Source organism: Triplophysa dalaica, chromosome 6, assembly GCF_015846415.1.
Source record: "Triplophysa dalaica isolate WHDGS20190420 chromosome 6, ASM1584641v1, whole genome shotgun sequence".
NCBI classification, from domain to species: domain Eukaryota; kingdom Metazoa; phylum Chordata; class Actinopteri; order Cypriniformes; family Nemacheilidae; genus Triplophysa; species Triplophysa dalaica.
The window spans coordinates 13,270,152-13,295,282 of NC_079547.1; the positions used below are offsets into that span (position 1 = coordinate 13,270,152).

The 25,131-nt window shown below is 37.7% G+C and overlaps 1 protein-coding gene across 1 annotated transcript; it reads left to right on the forward strand.

Moving 5' to 3' along the window:
- Window positions 1-195: 195 nt before the first annotated feature.
- ephx4 (epoxide hydrolase 4) lies at window positions 196-12,343 on the forward strand. Its single transcript, XM_056749749.1, has 7 exons — window positions 196-778; window positions 1,548-1,633; window positions 5,100-5,257; window positions 6,505-6,633; window positions 8,914-9,017; window positions 10,749-10,897; window positions 11,465-12,343. The coding sequence occupies exons 1-7, from the start codon at window positions 536-538 to the stop codon at window positions 11,706-11,708; spliced, it is 1,113 nt and encodes a 370-aa protein (XP_056605727.1). The 5' UTR covers window positions 196-535; the 3' UTR covers window positions 11,709-12,343.
- Window positions 12,344-25,131: the final 12,788 nt, after the last annotated feature.

A 25,131-nucleotide genomic window follows, 5' to 3' on the forward strand; every position in this document is an offset into this window, starting at 1 on the left:
TTAAAGCTCTGAAATTCAAGGGTTGTCTTACCATTTATGAGCAATTGAATTATCACACCCAATAATCGTCTCATGCATAACAAAGCATTTACCTTGAAATAGCTTGCCTTAAACAATGTAGCTACTTAAAAAAGGGCTTAAATAAGCATGTATGGGTGGGCCTGATGGGAGTGTTCGCTCGAGTCCAGACCAGACCATCGATGAGCTCCCGCTTACGTCGATCCTAACAGCCTGGTCACCGGGCCCCCTGTTGTCTTGTTGACTGTAAAAATCTTCTCGTTTTATCACGTCGCGTTTTTGCGTAGGTGTGTTGGAATGGTTCAGTCCAAGGTGCGCACACCTTTGAGACTGGGCATCTTTTCTGTCATGCGTAAGCGTCACTCCGCTCTTTCCACACAGTCAGGGATCCTCCCTGGACAGAATGCGTTCTAAACGGACCCACAAGGTAATTGCGATGCCCATCGTTTGTGAAACACAAAGCGACTGAGTAAATAGACGTCGTGATCAACAAGCATATTCGCGCAGTAATGTAAAGATGGCGAGACTGCTTCACAACTTGCTGTTGTTGACAGTCGGACTTACGATGAAAATCAGACTTGTGGGATACTGGTCCCTCGTATACGGTTACTGCGCGCTATGCACGGTCGTAGCGCTGCTCAAACTTGGATGGAATATCATATTACGACCGTCAACAACCTTTCAGTGGACGATTCGTGAGACACCCCCTGCGTGCCTGAATGACACGTCCTTGGGAACCCACTGTTATGTTAGGATCAAGGTAAGACGCGTGTTTATATTGGTCCAGGGTTGACGGCAATGAAAGAAACACGAGTCCATGCGGTTAATATTTTGCCCTTTGGTGCTTTGCTGCCGCAAGAAAGCAGTAGTCACCACTAAAAGCATCATCTGACAGCAAGTGACTGTCACGTTGTCACAAGCTCACTTAATAACAGTTCGACTATGTTAGATTTCGCTGTCTACCCTAATGGTGCTGAAAACGGTTATCTCACGATTGCTTATTTATACCCTTTGCGCAGAGCGTTAAAACTTTACGTGAACTGTTGTACGAATTTCCTGAAAATATATCCTCTAATGTCGGAAAACAATTTATTCAAATTTGTTCTTCATAGTGTCTGAGCAGTTAAACAATTAAAACGTTTTTATTTGTTGAAGTGTGTTGTTTTTATAGAGTTAAACAGAAACTTGTTACTTGTTTGTATCTAGAAAATATTTGCATTACATATAACCACAAAATCTGAGCATAGTAGGCCTATTGCTGTCATGTTGTGCAAGCATTCTACAGGTATTGCCATTTAAATGCAATTGAAAGACTTTAAATGTCAACCGGATATATACCTCGATATAAACTGAAGTGTGTGGACAATCTCTGTGATGCATTTCAGTGCTATGTAAAGCAGAGAGCAATGTGCGAATAGATTTTACATCAGGATGGACAGGCCAGAGTCATTAAAGAGACTGGGTTGCTTTTATTTTATACTGTTATTTACTGTGAAGAATAAATGTCTGTGCTCTCTGTATGGTTTTAGGAGTCTGGACTAAGATTCCACTATGTTGCTGCTGGGGAAAGAGGAAAGCCACTTATGCTGTTTCTGCATGGATTCCCTGAATTTTGGTGAGATTTTAGCAATCACACACACACGCACACAATGACACACAAGGGAAACACTTCTCTACTGGGAGACAGCCAAGCACATTATGCACATGGAGTCCAAGAAAAAAAAGTATGGTTCTGCAAGTGGGCTGTTCTGTATTACATCTTCATTCTGTTCATATTTTAGCACACACTGTAGTCATGCCTTTCCGGATAAACTCAACATTCAAATCTCTTTGCAAATGGGAGACAGATTTAACATCTAGCTATTATTATCCTCTTATATTCTGTTTATATATGTATATGAAATATATCATTTTGCAAGATGTAAATAACACTGTTCCTGAAGCACATCCCATTTCATTTTTTTAACGTTACATAAATGGTAGAACTAAATAAAACCAACAGAACATTTAGAACTGAATTGAAGCAGACATCTTTAAAACTTATACCGTATATGTAAAAAAATTAAGTAATTCTGGGAAGTGCTTATTGTTCACATCTTGCCAAATAGTCTATATTGTCTTACTGAGAGCACGTTCGTTTTATCTGACTTAAAACAAAAGTATTGTATGAAATGCTATATGTACTCTCATCGTATCCTGACTCTGCGAGTGAAAAGTGAGCTGCCAGACTGCAGAACTGAGATCAGGAAAGGCCTGTGCCTAATAAATGTGACATGGCTCCTTTCTGCATCACTAGTCAATCTACTGCTCCAGAATCCGCGATAAATGCTTAAACGAGTCGACGAGACCTAGAGGACATGCTTTTCTCTGACTTCTGCTCCACTTTTGTTTGGTGCATTCAGAAAGGGTACATCAAAGATTTCGCTTACTTGATCCAAAGGGATGTGTGTGTTTGTGCGTGCTAATTTTAAACTCGTCTATATTCTAATACATTGGGGTTAGAGAGCCTGGACTGTACCTGACTCATGATAGTCAGACTTCTGCATTCTCTCTCTCTCTCTGTCTCTCTCTCTCTCTCTCTCTCTCTCTCTCTCTCTCTCTCTCTCATGCTTCCCTATCTCAAGTACAGCCTGAATGTGTGAACTGATTGTGGATTTAACCCTCATGTTGTGTTCGGGCCATTTTGACCCGAATTTTATTTTACCCCAAAATACAAGTTAATGTCATTACATTGGACTGAAATTTAGTGGCTTTGTTCACTAAATTTTTTACTAAAGACGATAACGACCTCTCACAAAAAACACTATTATTTTTGTTGCTTTCTTGTGGTTATCCCCCATCTTGTTACGCTTGTGTGGTATTCACAAAAAAAAATTGTGTGTAAAAAACGGAGGTGTCTAAATTCAATTAAATAAGGCCTACGATTAATCAGTTTGAAAAAGAAATGCAAAACAATTCCTAAATGAAAGAAACAAGTTGACAAAAAGATTGATTCCAATACACCCTTGAACATGTTAAGACCGGGGGAAACATTACAAGTATTTGCATTTGTTGCTGGTGGATCGTAACCAGGTTGTAAGTACTTCTTCAAAATGTCAAAACAAGAAACAGGAACAAGAGACTAAAATCAGACAGTAGGGAATTTATTGAAAACTTAATTTAAACTCAAACCGGCTGTTCATCAGCTGATCTAAAGTTAAAAGTTTTAGCCCCCAAAAAAACAACAACAGAACTAAAAGTGTCAAAAATGGACTCAGTAGTGAGTAGCCCATGATTTTTGTTGATCACTTCAAACACTCATTTCGGCATGCTTGATGCGACTGTTTCCAGGAGGCTGGTGGCAACGTTGCTCCATGTGGTGAAGATGGCTTCACGAATGGCATCCACGTTTTGGAACTGACGTCCGTTTTTGTAAACATCCCTGGCCATCTTTCCCCAAACGATCTCAAAGGGATTTAGATCAGTGTAAGATGCAGGATGGTCCAAAAGAGTGACATTATTCTCCTGGATGAAGTCCTTAGTCAGGCGGGCGTTGTGAACTGCAGCGTTGTCCTGTTGAAAGACCCAGTCTTTACTGCACAGATGAGGGCCTTCAGTCAAGAGAGATGCCTACTGCTACATGTCCACAAAGCCAGCCGCCGTTTGACAGCCCTAGACAAACCGAAGCTCAATTTCCCATTGAAGGAAAAAGCACCCCAGATCATGATTGAGCCTCCAACACTGTACCGCATAGAAAACATCTCCAGTGGGATCTCCTTGTCATGCCAGTAACGGTGGAAGCCATCAGGACCATCCAGGTGAATCTTTTTTCTCATCAGAGAATACAACTTTTTCCACCTGTCAATGTCTCATTTTTGGTGCTCCCTTGCAAATTCCAAGAGGGAAAGTTTGTGGATTTTGAAGGAGACGTGGCTTTTGAAGAAGTTTTTTTGTTCTGGAAGCCCTTCTCTTGCAGATGCCATCTTATGGTTATTGGGATGCTGTCAGCAACATTAAGGGCCTTAATTTGGGTTGAGGATCACCCTGTGTATTCACGGACAGCCTTCCGATCCTCCGGCTCAGTACAGGTGATTTATTTTTCTTTACCTTTTTTTTCCCATAACTCTCAGGATCTTTTAAGAAATTTGCAATGACTGTCTTACTGCGTCCAACTTCGGCAGTGTGCCATCAGGAGATCATAATAGTGTGACTGCCTGAAGAACAATGACATGAAAGCCATAATTTTGTGCAGATGTGCTGTGGTCTTAAACTTTTGATCAGCTACTGAACAGCCTGTTTGAGTTAAAATGAAGTTTTCAACAAATTGCCTGCTCTCTGTTTCTTCGTCTATTGCTCCTGTTTCTTGTTATGGCATTTTGAAGCAGTACTTACAACCTGGTTACGATCTACCAGCGAGAAATGCAAATACTTGGTATGTTTCCCCCGGTCTTAAGATTTTGTTAAGGAGTGTATTTAGTGATAATATTGCATAATGAGGGATTTATAAGTTATCTTTGGTAGGCGGGTCATTTTGACCAAGGAACACAATAAGTGTAATAGGGGTTTGACCACAGCACAAGGGTTACGAAAATCTTGTGTTAGTAGTTTCAGGCGGGGTCTTTTAATTAAGTTAATTTTACTCAAGTGCAACTTATTAGAATCTATAGAAACTGTTGGCAAGTGGATCCTAAATAAATAAATAAAATCTTTGAAAATGTAGCTGCATGTTTATTTTTTAAGATATAACTATTCATTTTTCTAAGTCTCTTTGGATAAAAGTGTCTGAATTTTAGCATGGTTAGTGTATGGTGCTAAATTTCTTGGTTTGAAATCGCGTCGTGCCGATCCAGGCTAACATAGAAACATAACCGTGATCGTTTCAGACCCTGGGTAGAACAATTTGGCGCGATGTTGAAAAAGAGAAGAAATGTATCTAGACCCAGATGGCAGGGATTTGGGTTTGAATCTTGCTTGCGTCATGTCAATCCAATTTTGATCCCTTCCTAAATTGTCTCACTCTATAATCCTACAAAAAGATATAAAACCCCTATACTATATAACCCATATACTATAAATTTGTCAAATATCTCTTGTTTTTCTAGGTTTTCTTGGCGTCACCAGCTGAGGGAATTTAAGAGTGAATTTCGTGTTGTTGCCGTGGATATGCGAGGCTATGGGGAGTCTGACCTCCCCTCCTCCACTGAGAGCTACCGACCGGACTACCTTGTGACTGACATCAAGGACATTGTGGAGTATCTGGGTGAGAGCAGACTGCTTTCCTTATCTCAGCCCCATTTCACATTTCAGCCTGTCTAGAGGTTTTGATAAGGCTGTGTGCAGTGGTGAATGCTAATGTCTTCCAAACAGTCTGGATTGTGAAGGTGACCCATTCACATGTACTTGGCTTTTTAGATATTTTCAGTTAGGCTGCTTAAAATGAGGTTTAATGGTCTGTGTCTGGATTTCACATACACAATATAGACTGCATAATATAATCTCATAAACCTTATATCATGTTACCAATTCATCAGTTGGTTTGCACGCAGAAGCATGTGTGAGTCTGTGTGTAAGCATGGTTGGTGTATTGTAGTAGGCTGTCAATTAAAACGTATCATTAGGATTCATGATGATGTCTTGCTTAAGGGTCTCAGCTCTTTGACATTAAAGTCATTCTGTTGCACATGATGAAAACTTCCATCCTGGCTGACAGCGATGATGTGATTTATTCTTACTTAGTCCTTGATATGACACTTAATGATCCAGAACTTTATATTGCTGCAGGACAAGATGTCTTACACACGCATCACTGCATAAACATGCCATTAAAACAAAAGGTGGACCAATCAGTGAATACTTTACCGTAAACAGTCTATAACGTTGTTTTTTAGTACAACCAAAAGTTTTATGCACCAAATTATTTGTATTCAATCTAATGACAATTTCGATTCAAGATTACACTGACTTGGAGTTAAACTTGGAGCAATTAAATTTTCTTTAAGAACCAGGGGTGATACAATACAATCAGCTCATGGTAAAAGATTATACACAATTGTGGGTACACATTTAAGATCATACCACAATATTCTGAACAAAATGTAAAAAAAATACTGAAATTCTAATAAGAGATTTATTTTCAATAACAATTGTTATTTTGTTAAAGCATAGTCAAAAACATTCAAGATTTAATTAGCCGAAGCCTTTCTTTACGCAGTAAAAGCACAAAATATTATTTGTTGATGCTGGTTATTTGCTTGCAGCTAAACCAATAAGAGTAAACAGAGGTCATATTGTAAAACAATAGCTTTAGTTCTAAGATAAATACAGTATTTTAAATTCTTTATACTGTAATATACGATACAATATGCAGTATCATCCCTAATATAAACACATCTGGCCATGTCACGCCATCTTACTCATATTTTTCATCATCATACGTAAGCACTCTTCTGCCTTGTATGCACTCACATAGACAAATATACAGCAAACATGTCAACTTGCTCTTCTCAGGATACAACAGATGTTTTCTTGTGGGCCATGACTGGGGTGGCATCATCGCCTGGCTCTGTGCGATTCATTATCCTGAAATGGTGACAAAACTCATTGTGCTGAACAGCCCTCATCCCTGTGTGTTTACTGGTAAGTTCCCTGTACATCTGACAATTAGATATCCTGCTCAAACATGTCGGCCCCAGAGGCTCTGCTTTGGTTAAAGGGTAACTAGTATGATCTACATCCTTCACAATAAAATATTGGAGATAGATTGAGGGAATCATCCACATGGCTATGGAAGCAAATAAGAGACATAATGTTTTGAAATTTAACAGCCTATGAATACTTGATTTTGAATTATTTTACTTTGGAGACCATGTATCTGAATTTATTTGTTTCGAATTTACCTCTATGAAATTTAAATATGAAAATTCTTGATTTCCAATTTAAAAACCTGAATTCAATGCTCACAAATTCAGATACAAAAAACACAACTTACAGAATTTCAGATAAAATACATTCAGATTGATCAAATTTGATTGCTCTTATTCAGATCTCAAATTTCAAGTTAATACTTTTCAAAGAAAACATATGTCTAATTCGACTGCTCAAATTCAGATCGAAAAAGTCAAGTTAAATATTCACATGGTAACATCCGGGCTACCCGGGATAGGAAAAACAGTTGAGCCCAGAGCCCGTCTGCAATTCAACTTTCAACTTTGAAATAGTCCATTTTAAATGAGCCTTGGCCCATAGGGCACGACGGCGATTCTGGACCATGTTCACATATGGTTTCCTTTTTGCATGATAGAGCTTTAGTTGGCATCTGCTGATGGCACGGCGGATTGTGTTTACCGACAGTGGTTTCTGGAAGTATTTAGTAATGTCATTGACACACTCATGCCGATGAGTGATGCAGTGTCATCTGAGGGCCTGAAGACCAAGGGCATACAATATAGGTCTCCGGCCTTGTCCCTTACGCACAGTGATTTCTCCAGTTTCTCTGAATCTTTTGATGATGTTATGCACTGTAGTTGATAAGATTTGCAAAGCCTTTCCAGTTTGATGTTGGGGAACATTGTTTTTAAAGTATTCCTCAATCTTTTTACGCAGTCTATCACAGATTGGAGAGCCTCTTCCCGTCTTTACTAATGAGAGACTCTGCTTCTCTAAGACATCCCTTTAATAGCTGATCATGTTACAGAACTGTATCAATTAACTTAATTAGTCCCTAGATGTTCTCCCATCTGAATATTTTCAAAACTGCTTGCTTTTTTAAGACCTGTAGCAGGAATCAAATTTGAAATGAGCTCATTTTGTGCATAAAATTGTAACATTTCTCAGTTTAAAAATTTGCTATGTTATCTATGTTCTATTCTGTTTTCACCTTGGAACTCACCCATGGATGCCATTTTTGCACAGGCTCTTTCATATTGTAGAATCATGAACACTAACCTTAACTGAAGCAAGAGAAGCCTGCAGTTCTTTAGATGTTGTTCTGGGATCGTTTCTGTCCTCCTGGACGAGTCATCGTTGTGCTCTAGGAGTAATTTACCATTGTTCCATGCTTTCTCCATTTGTGGATAACGGCTCTCAATGTGGTTTGCTGGAGTCCCAAAGCCTTAGAAATGGCTTTGCAACCCTTTCTAGACTGATACATTTATATTACTTTGTTTCTCATCTGTTCTTGAATTTCTTTAGAATTTCCGCGGCATGATGTGTTGCTATTTGTGATCTTTTAGACTACTTCAGTTTGTCAGAGAGGTTCTACTAAACAGATTTCTTAATTCAACACGTCTGGCACTTATTAGGCTTGAGCCTGGCAAGTGGAATTTAACTCAATTCTTCACAGTTAATTTATGATTTACCAAGGGTGCAAATTACTATTTCACATTGGGTCAGAAATGTTTGGATTATTATTTCCCTTAATAAATAAAAACATCATTTAAAAATGCATTTCGTATTTACTCTGGTTTTCTTAGAGTTATATAAAACATTGTTTGATGAGCTCAATCATTTAAGCATGACAAATAACCAAAAAAAATAAAAAATCCGGAAGGGAGAAAATACTTTTCACACCATTGTATGTGTATTAGAATGTGTATGTCCATGGCAGGTTTGGTCTTAAATTTCTTAAAGTGACAATATAAGGACAAAAAAATCTTAAATTTAACTTGTATCTGTTGAGTGGTAGTTCATGTTTACAAGTGTATGAATTAATCCAAGCTTACTGTGAAACCCTACAGTACAGATATTATATATCAATGGCATTCATTTTATATTAAACAAAATAATACACATATGAAAGAAGCTATCAGAGATTTAATTTACATCTATGCAATGTGTCTCCATGCTGGGCTGGGTTGTGTTGGGGGGGATTGGTGTACATGCAATGCTTATTTATTATCTTCTTTCCTCTTTGTTTAGATTATGCCCTTCGCCACCCTAGTCAGATGCTCAAGTCAAGTTACTACTTTTTCTTCCAGTTGCCACATTTTCCAGAGCTTATGCTCTCCATCAATGATTTTAAGGTTAGCTTGACTTAATATCCTAATTTCATGCGTTATGTAATGAGTTTATGTTATGTCCAGCCATCCTGTCATTGTTACTAAATATATCTCTTATCCTTTACATTACTGTAAACACATTTATTTTGGATGATTCTACATGAATGACTTGTTCTTCTGTCCAGAATGTGCACTTGTTTGTGTAAAAATAAAATATATAGCCAAAATTAATAGCCAAGTTCACCCATCTGTCTTTCTAACACTCAGTTGTTGTGTTTGAGTTTGTGTAATTGTTCTATATGCATAAAGCATCTTAATTAAAATTCGCAGACGTACAGCAGTGCACAAATATTTCTAAAGTTTAAAATGTACAAGTTTATCATCGCATGTGAATGTGCAAATCGTCACTCACATGTAAATTGCCTTGAACTTTTGTGTGTGTATTTTGAGACTCTCTTGCAGCGCTGGTCCCTCTCACTTGAGTTGTCATCCTGTTTAGCCAATCAGATTCAACCTTACCTTTCAACCAATCATAATCGTGGAGAGCATAGCACTCAAGGAGCACTAGACTAGTGTTACCATTAAAGGCTCGTTTGTACAGCTTCTCTCCCCTATTCTCTGAGCTGTGATGCTGTTTTAAAACATTATGCAGCCACACAATAAATCTTTTTTTATTTACTTATTTTGTAGAAAAAGTATGATATAGTGAGTAAAAAATAAGCTGAAAAAATAAGCTTTCTGTTGATATATGGTTTGTTAGGATAGAACACTATCTGGCGGTACAACAACTGTTTACAAAGCTGGAATCTGAGGGAGCAAAAAACGCAAAATATTGAGAAAATCTCCTATGAAGTTGTTAATCTGAGGCACTGTAGCAGGTTTTTCAACATTTACAGTAAGAAATTTATTATCTTATAAAATATCTTCATAGAACATGATCTTTCTTAACATCCTAATGCTAAACTAAAGCTGGTGCTACCTACACTGAACAGAGTAGATAGTAGAAATGCTTCCCTGAGCCTTGGGAGAGCAAACCCCGTACAGATTTGAGGCTTAGGTATATTCAGATAGTCTCTAGGTTTTTTAGCTAGCCACTTTTTGAAAATATCTTGCTTAAGTTGGCTGAAACCACAAATTGGCAACACAGGAAGTGAGTCAAACTGGGCAAAAGGTGCGCAGAGCAGTTTTACTTGAGTCCTATGCTCTGTGGGGTAAGGATTGGTTGAATGGTAAGGTTGAATCTGATTGGCTAAACAGGATGACAAATCAAGTGGGAGGGACAGCGCTGCCAAGAGAGTGTCAAAATACACACACAAAAATTCAAGGCGATTCAGACGTGAGTATGCACATTCACATTCCATGATAAACTTTTACATTTTTAACTTTCGATATATTTGTGCACAGTTGTACATCTGTGAATTGTATTAAGTGATATATTTTAACTAATTTTATAAGAATATAATTTTTATATTACGCACTTGAATTGTTTTTTGTCAATGTAAATATATAATTTGTGCACGTGAATTAGGTTTTATGCATGCGAAACTGGCTACCAAGTGCACATCTGTTTTATGTGTGAATAATTAATGAGATCAAAATCATTCCATATCTAACCTTGTAAAATGACACACATATATTTTGTGTAACATCTGTGAAAGTGATTTTTCTTCTTCTGTATAACCAGATTCTTTATGAGGCTTTATTCAGCTAATATTGACATTTCATTCTTTTTTTAATGCTGATGTCAACCTGAAGGCACTCAAGAGTCTATTCACCAGTCGCAGCACAGGTCTCAGTTGTAAGGGACGCTGGCTCACCAGCGAAGACCTTGAAGCCTACCTGTATGCCCTCTCCCAGCCGGGAGCCCTCACTGGGGCCCTAAACTATTTCAGAAATGTCTTTAGGTACTTAAAAATTCTTTCATATCTCTATAGTTTGCCTGTTGTGTCTGACAGATGAAAAATGAATACCTGTAAAAATAAGAGAATGTTGCCACCTAGTGTCCAAACTTTAACTCTTTACATTTAGTCATTTAGAAAAGCGACTTTCAGATATGGGAAACAATGAAGCAATTGGAATTCACCTGTTGCCTTTTTATAGTGCTTACAGCTGATTGCTGAGTTTACAATAAAGCGCCTGCACACCTGAAGGCCATGTTTAACAATTTGTCATGTGTCTTAAAATGGTAATTTTGAAGGCCAAACATTTTGGTAATACTTATGTTAATATTCTGTTTTGATTTACTTGCAAAGTGCATGTCATTGGAGCTTTTGAAACTCGTGTGCATGACTGAGTGCTCCATCTGCTAATGTATGTGTGGGAAGTAGCTGACACAACAGTTGCTACAGAAACTAAAAATACACAACTCAATTTGACAGAATTTAAGAACCCTGTCCTAACATACTCACCAAACTGATGCTCTTAAATAAAACTTTTTCAATATTATTTTCATTTTTATGTGTAACCTACAGTGTTCTTCCATTGAGCTGGAGTGAGGTGAAATCTCCTGTTTTGCTGTTATGGGGAGAGAGAGATGCCTTTTTGGAGCAAGACATGGCTGAGGCCTGCCGTCTGTACATCAGAAACCATTTCCGCCTCAACATCATCTCTGGAGCCAGCCACTGGCTTCAGCAAGACCAGCCTGACATTGTCAATACACTCATATGGACTTTCATTAAAGAGGGAGAGGGCCGAAAAAACTACAGGAACTTATAACAGGAGGGGAGACCATGGATATGCCTGTGAACAAACCAGTGTAATGGTTATTACAATCATCATTTAAAATTGAATACATCTCAGACATAGAAACAAACCAGACTTTAGTGAAGCAGAAATAGAACAAAAGCACATTTTAATTGGCAGGGGTTACTTGGACATCAGTGTGATTTTGATCCATTTTTCTCAAGTTTGCACATAGAATTCGCCTTAAAGATGATTGGTGACAGTATTTAAAAGTGTGTTGCAAAATCTCTGTAAGTTATATTGTGTGGTGCCTTTTGAGATACCATTTTGCAAGGTAAAAAATGTGCCATGTCTTTTTGAAACTGAGCTATGGGGTTGTCACTCATCGGATTTTCTCTTCTCTACTCTACTCTATACACACTGTTATGGTCCTAAAATCGCATGCACCTTTATCAGGTGTTGTCTTAGTGATTTTCTTTCGTTTTTTGTATTTTTGACGATTCTTGGCTTCAACATTTGTGAATGTTATTATTTGAATCCTCCTGTATGATAAAACAAAGTGATGTTTTAATATTGTACACTTTTTGTATTTATTCCTAAACGCTGCATCTTACAACGTATAGAACCAGCTCTGTACCATTTTGATTTTATAAGCAAATAAATGATAGAAGAAACTCTGTCTCTTTAATTTACAACTCTCTTACATTTATTTATTGGTAAGAAAATCAAGGATCTGTGTCTCTTCTGCCCATTTCATGTGGGTTCTTGACACTTTTGTGATATGTCTGTATGTTGTTGGTGCGACACTGATGAGCTTTTTAGATATCTGACTGAGCACAGAAAAGATTACAACAAGAAACTAGAGAAAATATCTGGACTCGAAAAATTCAACAAAATTTAAAAAAGATATCAGGGAGTCTTATTGGAATAAATTGTCATCCATTCATAATATTTATCCATATGTTCTCACTTTAATAATTTTGAGTACCTCAAATTGCTTTTTCAAACCTTTTTGGACATTATCAAACGCTTTGTTTATGGTATACTATATAAAGTGCCCTCCACTAATATTGCCAACCTTGGTAAATATGAGCAAAGAAGGCTGTACAAATAAACCTGCATTGTTTCTCCTTTTGATCTTTTATTAAAAAAATCAACAATTTTCATACCTGTCAAGTTTTGGATTTGAAAATAAGGGAAATTTTTCGGCGCCCACCACCCCAACCAAGCTCCAGTATCCCTTACATTTTAAGACAGGTGTTATAGCCCAAATGAAAACACAAAAGGGTATATATGAAGAGCATTTATTTAAAGGCTTATTTGCTGTTAATTTAACGTTGCTTGTCTTTACATTTTATTTTCATTCCACATTCTTTTTATTTCATATTGCTTTTCCTTAACAGTTTTTCTTTTTATTTCACATAACTTTTCTTTACTCTTTTAGTGAGTTATTGTACACATTTGTTGCAGACTTTGCATTCTTTAAGACTGTTTTGGAAGGAGTGTATTTGTGGGCTGGGCCAGAGTGGTTCATTTACATGAGAGTAGAGCGCAAACAGTTCTGTTGTCTAATGTCATCCTATTCTCTGTAACAATCTTTTGTACCATGCTAAATACCTTTCTGAACTTGCATTGCTATGGGGAATGCACAGTAAAGCCTTTATAAGTTTCGGCAGCTCACTGAACCTCATGTCCTTTCCTATCATGCCCCAGAGTCTTTTGATTCTGTCTTCTTGGGGGAGTTCCTTACTATCTGTCACCTGATAGTCTGTGAATTCCCCCGTGTGAGATGCTAAAGTCGCAGTTACAAAACTTACAAAACGCGTGACTGTCCCCCACCCTGCTCCTCTTCAGAAAATTAAATTCGCTGTCCCATTGATCGCGGTATTTACGCGAGGGTTTTGTTTTTTTGGCAGGAGTGCCTTCCGTCACTGTTGTTACGTCCATTCCATTATCCGTCTCGGTTTAGTTTTTTTCCCGCGTTGTCACTCATCATCTGACCTCACACACTAACCTCGCGACAACTGCCACCTACAGTACTGTAGGCTACTGCAGATGGCAGTTATCGCGAGGCTAGTGACAGAGCTCAGATTGGAAATGTTTTTTTTTTTACTCCGGTGTTATTATTTTTTAATAAGGCAGGTTAAAATACGGGAGATTTACGGGAAAATACTAATACGGGAGGACGGCGGGAAAGAAGGGTAAAATACGGGACTTTCCCGGCCAAACGGGATACTTGACAGGTATGGAAGTTGTAAACCCGGAAGTGATTATAATAAAAATAATCTTACATTTCCCAGCCACTCCGAGCCCGCCTCCTTTCTTCCTTACTAGCGAACTTTGTTACAATAACATTATGAAAAAAAAGTTATAGGCTACACACTGGTCACAATTATTGGCACCCTTAAAAAATGCTTGTGAGTAAAATATCTCCCAAGTATATTCCCATTGATATTTACATTTTATAGCACACCAAGGTGACAAGATCTAATATTGGTTACACAAAGTCCAAACCCCTTAATCATTTATCACAATGGGATAAAACCAAAGAATATAGTTCTGATGTGCAATATAGTCCCGTTGACCTACACAAAATACGAAATGACTTTAAGAAAATAGTTTAGAAACATTTACATTTCAAATAGTTAAAACATTCAAAAATCTCATTTCCAGCATCAGGGAAATGATCAAGAAGTTTTAACGCACACGAGGAGAAGAATTTGAGGTGCCAAAGACTCTTCAAAGAGCACAGACTGAAAATTGCAGTTATCAGTTGGATTTGGAGTTAGAAAGCATTTATTAATAATGAAGGAAAAATGCACCTCCTTCACAAGTTGTTTGGGACACTGTTCAAGAAACACATTTTCTGGTCTCATTCAACAACAAACTCCACCATATTAATCTGTCATACTGGAATATTTTTTGGCAGCAATAACACAAGATAGGTGAGGTGCAAACATAGATAAAAAAATCCCCATGTCCACAGTTTGGATTTGGAGGTTGACAGGTGCTCTTTTTAATATATCAAAGACATTAGTTAGACATCAGTAAAAGGCAGAGATCTGAAATGGTAAGCTGTGCACAATTTCATCGTAACGTCATAACGGCATCCACGACCCAGTGCGCCAGCCTCTGCTTGGAGACAGCCTTCCCCTTCTGCTGTCCTCCAACCACAGACAAGCAGATGGTCATGAAACTCTAATGTGCGGTCCAGGACACAACACGGATGGGGTTGGGTCTTCCTCCCCGATGGGGAGCACCTGCAAGTCCACCACTTGGTCCTGGAAGGGAGAAGTGGGAACTTTGGGAATGTATCCGGGCCTGCCCGCGCTGCCCGAACTCTTGTTGATCAAACTGTTGTCTGAAGGATTTTTCTGAAGACCTGTGGACTGTTTAATGGTGTAACTCCTTCACAATCTTTGCTTTTTCAGCATCTTCTGCATTATTGACCCTTTTTCATCAGTGACAGAATAAAAAGATGAATCTCATCATTCAAAGGAGAAATGAGAGACTCATACACAACTGTTACAAAATATACAAACATTCCATGATACTCAAGAAGTCAACTGAAAGAAATGTAAACTTCTTATGTCCCCTTGTCTAAACAATATTCTACGGTTGAAGAGTCTAGTCGACTGAACACACAGAGTTTCAGGCCTGGAGACAAAGTTTGACACAGACACAAGTGCTTGTTCAATCAGATTCCAAAGTTTATTGTATTAAGGACTAATATTTATATGCTTGAAACAGGAGGTGTCATATAAAACCACCAGAGTGGAAAATCACCAGACTTTCTGTTTAGTCTTTCATCCTGAACAATCAGATATGATTACATATTTAATATTACAATAACAAAACAATTGTTCATAGGCATCATTAGGAACCTTGATATGGAGAACAACAGATACTTATATCAACATAAGACAGTATAAGATACAATACAACTTTCAACGAGGTTAAACAACAAGAAAGTAAGGCACATCTTATATGAATAGAAGCTAATATTAATAGGAATGAATACGAATGAAAACATATGATATATGAACTTTGTATTAAACACAGATGCAATATTTGTAGAGGACAGGACGAAATCCAGATTCTTACATCAACACTACGTATAAAAGTCGGGTGCATGTAAACCTTTAGGTAGGGTGACAAGTTTCAATTGTTCTGTTTTGTTGAAATAATTAAAAAAATATATATTTAGTAACGCCTTCCAAAAGCTATAAAACGTTTCCAAATTCTGCAAGGTAAATTTAAACTCTGGACCACACGGACAGTATAGTATGTATGTTAAATGCCATTTGAATAGTTTGCAAGTCATTTTTTTTTTTTACAGATTGAACGGCAAGATTTTGGTAAATAATACTGTAAATATTGTTTTATTATGTTTTATTAGAATGAAATATACTGACAATAACATATCAATGAAACATTGCTAAAACAGTTTCCAAATGTTCTCATTGTAAGCTTAGTAAATAGTAAGACATGAGTGTTAAACTTATTTGACTTTTTGTGCAGCAACTATCCAAATGAAAGACAAGATGGACAATGCCACTGTTGGCATTGTCTGTATCTGTTCTGTATTGTTTTGTGTATTAATGTAATTGTTTTAATATGCTTAATAAAGGAAAGAAGGATCAACAGACAAAGCCCTTGAACAAATCAATTTACTGTAATGTGCAATTTTATTATGAATGTATGTTTACAATAAAGTAGTGGATAACTCTGAATTATGATGTGGTGTTTTACTGTGAATATTTTTAAGTACAAGCATTTTCTAAACAATTCATAAGTTCTGGTCAGTAAAACGGACCTGGGCCGGTGTCTTTTAGCACAACGGGCCAATAGCGGCATAGATCCATTTTCCTCATCTGAACCAGCACTGGGCCAGCTCCAAACCAGCTCTGTTCCGCATCTGGACCAGATCTGTCCCCCATTTGGACCGAAATACTATAGAAAAACCAGAGCTGTTCCAGAGTTTGCCCAGTGCTGGCCAAGATGAGGAAAACGGATCTGTGCCGCTATTGGTCCGTTTAACACATCTGGCCCAGAATTTATGAAGGGTCCGGGCCAGATCTGGTCCAGATGATTTTTGCTATCTGGGTGTTCTGTGCCATCGCAAAATGCTAATACTGTTACTTCCTGTTCTGTGCCATGTTTTGTAGTCCTTCGTAGTTTTAAGTGTTCATTTGTTCCTCCAGGTGTGACTTTTTATCTTGTTAGTTTTTTATCTTGTTAGTTTCTATGTATTTAAACCCCAGTGTTTCCTTTGTCTAGTGTGAGTCGTTGTATGTTTGTTCCTGTCACAAGTGGTGTTACTAAGTACCCATTGGATTATTTCAGTTCCTTGTTCTTTTATTGTTTTGTACTTTGTGGTATTTTTTAAATTAAAATCTAACTGAATGTGGATCCACTGACTTCCTGCCAGCGTTACCAACCTGATCTCATGGCGAATTCGCACTAATTCATACGAGTTGACCAAGTGGCTAAGTCGTACGATATCAAACGACCTGTGTCGTACGAAAACGTACGTTTGATTCACGGCGTTCAAGAAACGTGATCCCGCTCTTATGCTCCAAACATCGCGAGGTTAAACGACAGTTTACACGCACCAAGCTTTGGTAAGTGACGGTTACGGTCTCCTGTCTTAATATCAAGTTAAATGTTTTAAATCAATACGTTTGTCTTCAATCGCTTCATAATAGCTTACGGAAGCGTTCTTTGTGTCCCAAATTGTAATAAACTTCGAGCGACTATAAATGCTATTGTCCCTGTAATAATTGCACTGTAAGTCGCTTTGGATATAAGCGTCTGCCAAATGACTAAATGTAAATGTAACTAAGTTGTACTGTGGTATTTGTTGTCACGCACAGTACCACCCACGAACCATTACATGTTTTTACTGCAGTTCAACACTGTCAAGTGTGCTAAACACCGGTTGTCATAACATTTACCATGCTTTACCTGAGAAACTAGTTTAACCTTGTCAAGTGGACTAAACACACGGTTATCATAACATTTACCAAGGCTTTACCTGAGAAAACTAGTTTAACCTTGTCAAGTTGTACTAAACACACGTTATCATAACATTTACCATGCTTTACCCGAGAAACTAGGTTTAACCTTGTCAAGTGTACTAAACACACGGTTATCATAACATTTACCTTGCTTTTACCTGAGAAACTAGTTTAACCTTGTCAAGTGTACTAAACACACGGTTATCATAACATTTACCATGCTTTTACCTGAGAAACAAGTTTAACCTTGTCAAGTGTACTAAACACACGGTTATCATAACATTTACCATGCTTTACCTGAGAAACAAGTTTAACCCTTGTCAAAGTGTACTAACACACACACGGTTATCATAACATTTACCATGCTTTTACCTGAGAAACTAGTTTAACCTTGTCAAGTGTACTAAACACACGGTTAATCATAACATTTACCATGCTTTACCCTGAGAAACTAGTTTAACCTTGTCAAGTGTACTAAACACACGGTTATCATAACATTTACCATGCTTTTACCTGAGAAACTAGTTTAACCTTGTCAAGTGTACTAAACGCAACGGTATCATAACATTTACAATGCTTTTACCTGAGAAATAAGTTAACCTTGTCAAGTGTGCTAAACGCATGGTTATCATAACATTTACAATGCTTTTACCTGAGAAATAAGTTTAACCTTTTCAAGTGTACTAAACACACGTTATCATAACATTTACCATGCTTTTACCTGAGAAACAAGTTTAACCTTGTCAAGTGTGCTAAACGCACGGTTATCATAACATTTACCATGCTTTTACCTGAGAAACAAGTTTAACCTTGTCAAGTGTGCTAAACGCACGGTTATCATAACATTTACAATGCTTTTACCTGAGAAATAAGTTTAACCTTTTCAAGTGTACTAAACACACGGTTATCATAACATTTACCATGCTTTAGCTGAGAAACTAGTTTAACCTTGTCAAGTGTACTAAACACATGGTTATCATAACATTTACCTTGCTTCTACCTCAATGACTATAATTCACCCTGTCAAGTGAAGCAAATGCACTGTTATATGAACTTCTCATGTTTTTTATACAAAAATTGTAATTCTATTTTTTTTGTCTTGCAGTTAACTGCTGATCATAAACTCTTCAATCTACAGTGCCTACAAATATCTTTTAAACCAACGTTCTTTTAAGAGCCATCTATTCTCTTGCTAACCCCTACTCACTCTCTCTCTCTCTCTCTCTCTCTCTCTCTCAGACACACACACATTTTAGTCATACACAAGCATGGCACCTGGAGCCACAACACGCCAGTGTAGTGTTTGCATTAATAATATGGAAGTGCTTCCAAATCATGCAAAACATTGTGGCACAAAAGTAGAGCAGAAGCAGAACTTGACAGCCCAAAAAATTAAATTTGATGAGCAATGGGCAAACAAAATAAAAAAAGATGGCAATATGTGCAAAATTATGAATTCGGTGGACTTGCTTGTAAGTAAATGTAGTGAAATGAATTAATAGGATTTTTTATGTGAAATACAATCGTGGATTTTCAGAAGACAAAAAATATTTTTTTCTATATTTTCAGCTCCATAAATTGGAAATTCTGGGTGTCTCTCCAGTTCTCTGTATAACTATGCTGAGAGGCCAGCACAGCTCTACAAAAATGTTTGTAAAGAACTCCTTCATTCAGAGCCATCCCTCCCTACCGGTCATGCAAAGACTTTATTGAGCTATTGTAGGAGGTATTTATTTGCATATTTTACTGGTTTAATTTACTTGTCCAAAATATTTTGGTTATGATGTCATTATCTGAATGTTGAGAAAAACACACACATCAAGGATCAGCATATTAAACTCAACAATGGTGACAATCAGCAGGATGAAAACGTCACGCTTTACTGCATGCTGGGTAACATCATAGTTCTAAATGTATACATGCCACCCAGCATGCATTGCAGCATGAAGCTTCTCAATTTATTCTTACCATTATCGAGATTCATACACATGAGTTTTGATGTATTTGTGTCTAATTATAAATTGTTGCAATGTTTATGTGCATATTTTATTTTGCAGATCTTTATATTATCTGATAGGTCTCACAACAGCTGAATCTCACTTTCTACTATCACACATTTGAGAGCACAACACTGTTCTCATCAACATTTAGCCATGATTATACTATCATCAGATAATTTTTTGGCCTTACTCAATATAACAAATGTGCTCTATACAGTAAGTACACAGTTACAGCAGCCAGAGGAAGAGAATTCATACACTGTATAGTCAAGAGCTCAACTAAAGCAAGCAATAATCAACATAATGGTGACTTCCAATGAAAAAGAACCCACATCTAAACCTCTAAGCTCACAGTACTATAGTAAGATCACAGTTTGGGCACACCGTGAGTTTGTTGTAGGTTACATTTTTGAGCGTAAGTATTCTGAAAAATGATGTTTAACATCACTGTGACATCAATGTGTTGTCTGGGGGATATAGTTATACTATTTTTGTTCTATAAATAGAATGTTTGTTTCTACAGGGAAGAACTTCCCCTCTACCCTCAGTGACCCTGCGACTAAAGTCTCTAACCCTGTTGGTACAGTCTCTGACTCAATAGCGACAGTAAGCGAAGATACTGCATCAGTCCTGACCCTTAAACGACTGTCACGACCACCCTGCAACAGTCCCTGACCCTGAAATGACTGTCAGCGACCACGCTGCAACAGTCCCTGACCCTGAAATGACTGTCAGAGACCACGCTGCAACGGTCCTTGACCCTGAAATGACTGTCAGCGACCACGCTGCAACGGTCCCTGACCCTGAAACGACTGTCAGAGACCACGCTGCAACGTCCCTGACCCTGAAATGACTGTCAGCGACCACGCTGCAAACAGTCCCTGACCCTGAAATGACTGTCAGAGACCACGCTGCAACGGTCCCTGACCCTGAAATGACTATCAGCGACCACGCTGCAACGGTCCCTGACCCTGAAACGACTGTCAGAGACCACGCTGCAACAGTCCCTGACCCTGAAACGACTGTCAGCGACCACGCTGCAACAGTCCCTGACCCTGAAATGACTGTCAGCGACCACGCTGCAACAGTCCCTGACCCTGAAACGACTGTCAGAGACCACGCTGCAACAGTCCCTGACCCTGAAACGACTGTCAGCGACCACGCTGCAACAGTCCCTGACCCTGAAACGACTGTCAGAGACCACGCTGCAACAGTCCCTGACCCTGAAATGACTGTCAGCGACCACGCTGCAACAGTCCCTGACCCTGAAATGACTCTCAGAGACCACACTGCAACAGTCCCTGACCCTGAAATGACTGTCAGAGACCACGCTGCAACAGTCCCTGACCCTGAATTGACTGTCAGCGACCACGCTGCAACAGTCCCTGACCCTGAAACGACTGTCAGAGACCACGCTGCAACAGTCCCTGACCCTGAAACGACTGTCAGCGGCCACGGTGCAACAGTCCCTGACCCTGAAATGACTCTCAGCGACCACACTGCAACAGTCCCTGACCCTGAAATGACTGTCAGAGACCACGCTGCAACAGTCCCTGACCCTGAAATGACTGTCAGCGACCACGCTGCAACAGTCCCTGACCCTGAAACGACTGTCAGAGACCACGCTGCAACAGTCCCTGACCCTGAAACGACTGTCAGCGGCCACGGTGCAACAGTCACTGACCCCAAAGCTACAGTCGGCAACCACGTCGCTAAAGTCTGCCACCCCACCTCTACCGTCAACAACCAAGCTGATGTGTTCTGCATACCAAAACAGAGGAAGCATACACAATCACACTTTGGTAATAATCATACTTTGCCTTGTTTATTATTGATAGTCATTTAAGGAAATGCATTCCTTTTCACTTCATTTGTTAACAATAATTTATATTCAAACCTTCACATTTTTGTTGTTGTTTAAATTAGTCAGTAACCTTGCTACTACAGTCTCCCACTTTACTGTCTTTCACCCCTTCCCCAAAGCTACAGTCAGTGACCACGTCGCTACAGTCCCTCCATCTGAAGCTAAACTCAGTGAGTTTGTCACAACAGTCTCTCTGTCCAAAGCTACACTCAAAGACCACTCTGCAACAGTCAGCGACCATGCCACGACAGTCTCCATCACACAGCTACAGTCAGCAACCAAGTTGACATCTTCCACAAGCCAATACAGAGGAAGCGTAGGCAATCACAGTCTGGTAATTATTTATTTTGCTTTATTTATTAATGCTTTTTGTTAAAAAAGTTATAGTTAATTGACATTTAAACCTTTTTTTTTTTTTGTTTAATGACTATGTAAACTTTTAACTTCAACTGCAATTTTTTTTTATAACTGTATTTATGTGTATTGTTGCATTACAGAATGTTCACATCACAGCCAGGATGTATACCTTGGTGAGGTTGTGGAGGGAGAGAGTTAGGGAGGATGGTTAGAATAAAAAGCACTTCATTACTAGAGAATCAAAACATGTTTTTTTAGGTTAATACCTGTTTTTGCAAGATCTATGTTCAATGTCCAGTACATTGTGCAATGACGTTATTGTTATTCAGAAAGTACATGAAAACATCAGTAGCAAAATTCTGTTCCTTAACTCATTTTGCCTCATAGTTTAAAAAAGGGCTTAAATAGATCTTGATACATTTTTTGTTTATCTGTTCTTTAAAGGGAAGGAAAGAATTTCTATTCCATTGGCAGCCTTGCACATCCTGGTAAGTTACATAAATATATTTGCTTTCTTTTTAGCATCTTTATCACATAAGAAACTGTACCTATCCACCATCTTTTAGTGTCAGTTTGATCTAAATGTAACCAATGATTTACATAAATTCAAGCTTTGTAAATAATGACCAAAAGTACAAGATTATCATCGTTTCATGGCCCTTAAAACCATACTGATGTAAATATAAAATACAAAAGGGGAGTATTGAAGTTACACTATTTCTGTAGAGTTAAAGATGGTTTAATCTGAAATCCACATAGGTTTCGGCCATTGTTACTTTTTGGTCAAAACAGAACAGAAAAAGAGGTATACACATTTTTATTGAAATATGCATTGTGTGTCTGTTTGTGTGTCTATTGTAAGTTCCAATTAATATCGATCAAACTGCAGATGGTTTGTTTTGCCATAATAACTAAAAAAATACAACTTGCACAATAAAACAATAAAATACGTGATTTTTAAAAATATTAAAGAGGGAGTTATCTCATTTTGGATTCAAAGGCTTCATATATATATATATATATTAGGGCTGTCAAAAGATTAATCGTGATAAACCACATCACATTATTAGGAACACCATACTAATACTGTGTTTGACCCCCTTTCGCCTTCAGAACTGCCTTAATTCTACGTGGCATTGATTCAACAAAGTGCTGAAAGCATTCTTTAGAAATGTTGGCCCACATATTGATAGGATAGCATCTTGCAGTTGATGGAGATTTGTGGGATGCACGAAGCTCCCGTTCAACCACATCCCAAAGATGCTCTATTGGGTTGAGATCTGGTGACTGTGGGGGCCATTTTAGTACAGTGAACTCATTGTCATGTTCAAGAATCCAATTGGAAATGATTTGAGTTTTGTGACATGGTGCATTATCCTGCTGGAAGTAACCATCAGAGGATGGGTACATGGTGGTCATAAAGTGATGGACATGGTCAGAAACAATGCTCAGGTAGGCCGTGGCTTTTAAACGATGCCCAATTGCCTAAAGTGTGCCAAGGAAAACATCCCCCACACCATTACACCACCACCATAATTGCATTAATGAGAAATTGAACAGGTGTTCATAATAATCCTTTAGGTGAGTGTATGTCTGTGTACTGTGCTTATTAACTTTGTGTTATAGACACATACACATACATGCATATATTTTTAAGAAAAATATTAATATAATTAACGTTTATATATCCTTAACTATTTGGTAATAAACATGATACATCTTAAAATTTTACTAATATATATATACATTTATTGGTATGTTATTTGTATTTATAAATACACAATTATTATGTATTATTAAATGGAAAAGGGGCTAAAAGTAACCCAGGCCTATAATGAGGGGTCTTTTATCACAAGAGGTATTTTTCACCGTAAACTATTTAGATGCATGTCATCCCACTCATTGCATGGCTACTTGCCACATGAAAGAATTATTGGACATACAATATAAATTATTTTATTGCCTCATTATGCACAAACCTTTTGCCAACTAAAACCTAGAGTCTTCAATACAAGGCATTAAATTAGATGCAGGCAATGCAATTTGGTTTATCATTTGCAAATATAATTTCTTATGCAATTAAGCATTATGTATTTATAAGATGACATTCAACTTGAATCAAAAGTAATTATGCCTTGTAATGCACCTTATAATGTCTATTAAAAAATTGTAACTACAGTTTACACATTATAACATTTATCATTTTATTGTTACATTTCTTAATTTTATTTTGATTTAAGCAAATTTATTCTTTACAACAAACATTTAATGTATAACAACACACATTATGAACAACTATAATGCGTCTTAGCATTAAATAACCCTTAATAATGCAATATACCTAAAAGACTTACTAAGAAGTAACGTCTTTCTGCAGGCTAAACCGCATCTGAATGTATTTGTTCTAGAAATTCTAAAAATGTGTTTTTTTTTCCCTTTGTTGTGGCAAGAAGTGGAGGAGTACCTCGTGTCTTAGGATGCTGTGCAGTAGATCAGCTTTATTTGAACAGTGGCTGGATGTCCCCTTGATCAGTATTTGTTTTGTTCTGCAGGACAAAGGTTATGCAAAAAAAAATGGATATAACAAATTTCTAATGTGTATTCCTCTTCTTTTTTGGGGGGGGGGGGGGGGGGGGGGTTGTGTGACTTTAGTAATATCAATGGCACTGTCATTTCAAAGCTACTTTATAACTTAATGTAAATTTGTTTTATAAATGGTCAAAACCGTTTTATAGGTTGTCAATTTTAACACAGTACTGAACTGAATTATCATTGACTGACTTCTGTAGAATTATGACACAGTCGTGTTCTGTAGAGCTGTTTTAGAGCTTAATCAGAATAGTTTTTTTTATCATTTACAGGAACATTGAGCATTAATTTCTGTATTATTACTGCATATCTGCCTTGAAACACTATATTAGACCAATTATCATATATAAAGCCAACCTCACATATTCTGTAATAACTTTGAATTCTATATGCACTATATAGTAAAGTATAAAGATGCCCTCTTCTAATAAACATGCATCTATTCCAGTAATTACAATAAAATAACATATGTATATGTGCAATACCATTGCAAAGATGTTTTGTTTGAATCTTTATTGCAAGTCATTGATGGGTTAGGGTGATGTGTGTCTCAAAGCCTGAAAGTCATACCAAAGGTGTTCAGCTGGGTTTGGGTCTGGGCATTAAGTAGACCAGTATAGTTGTTT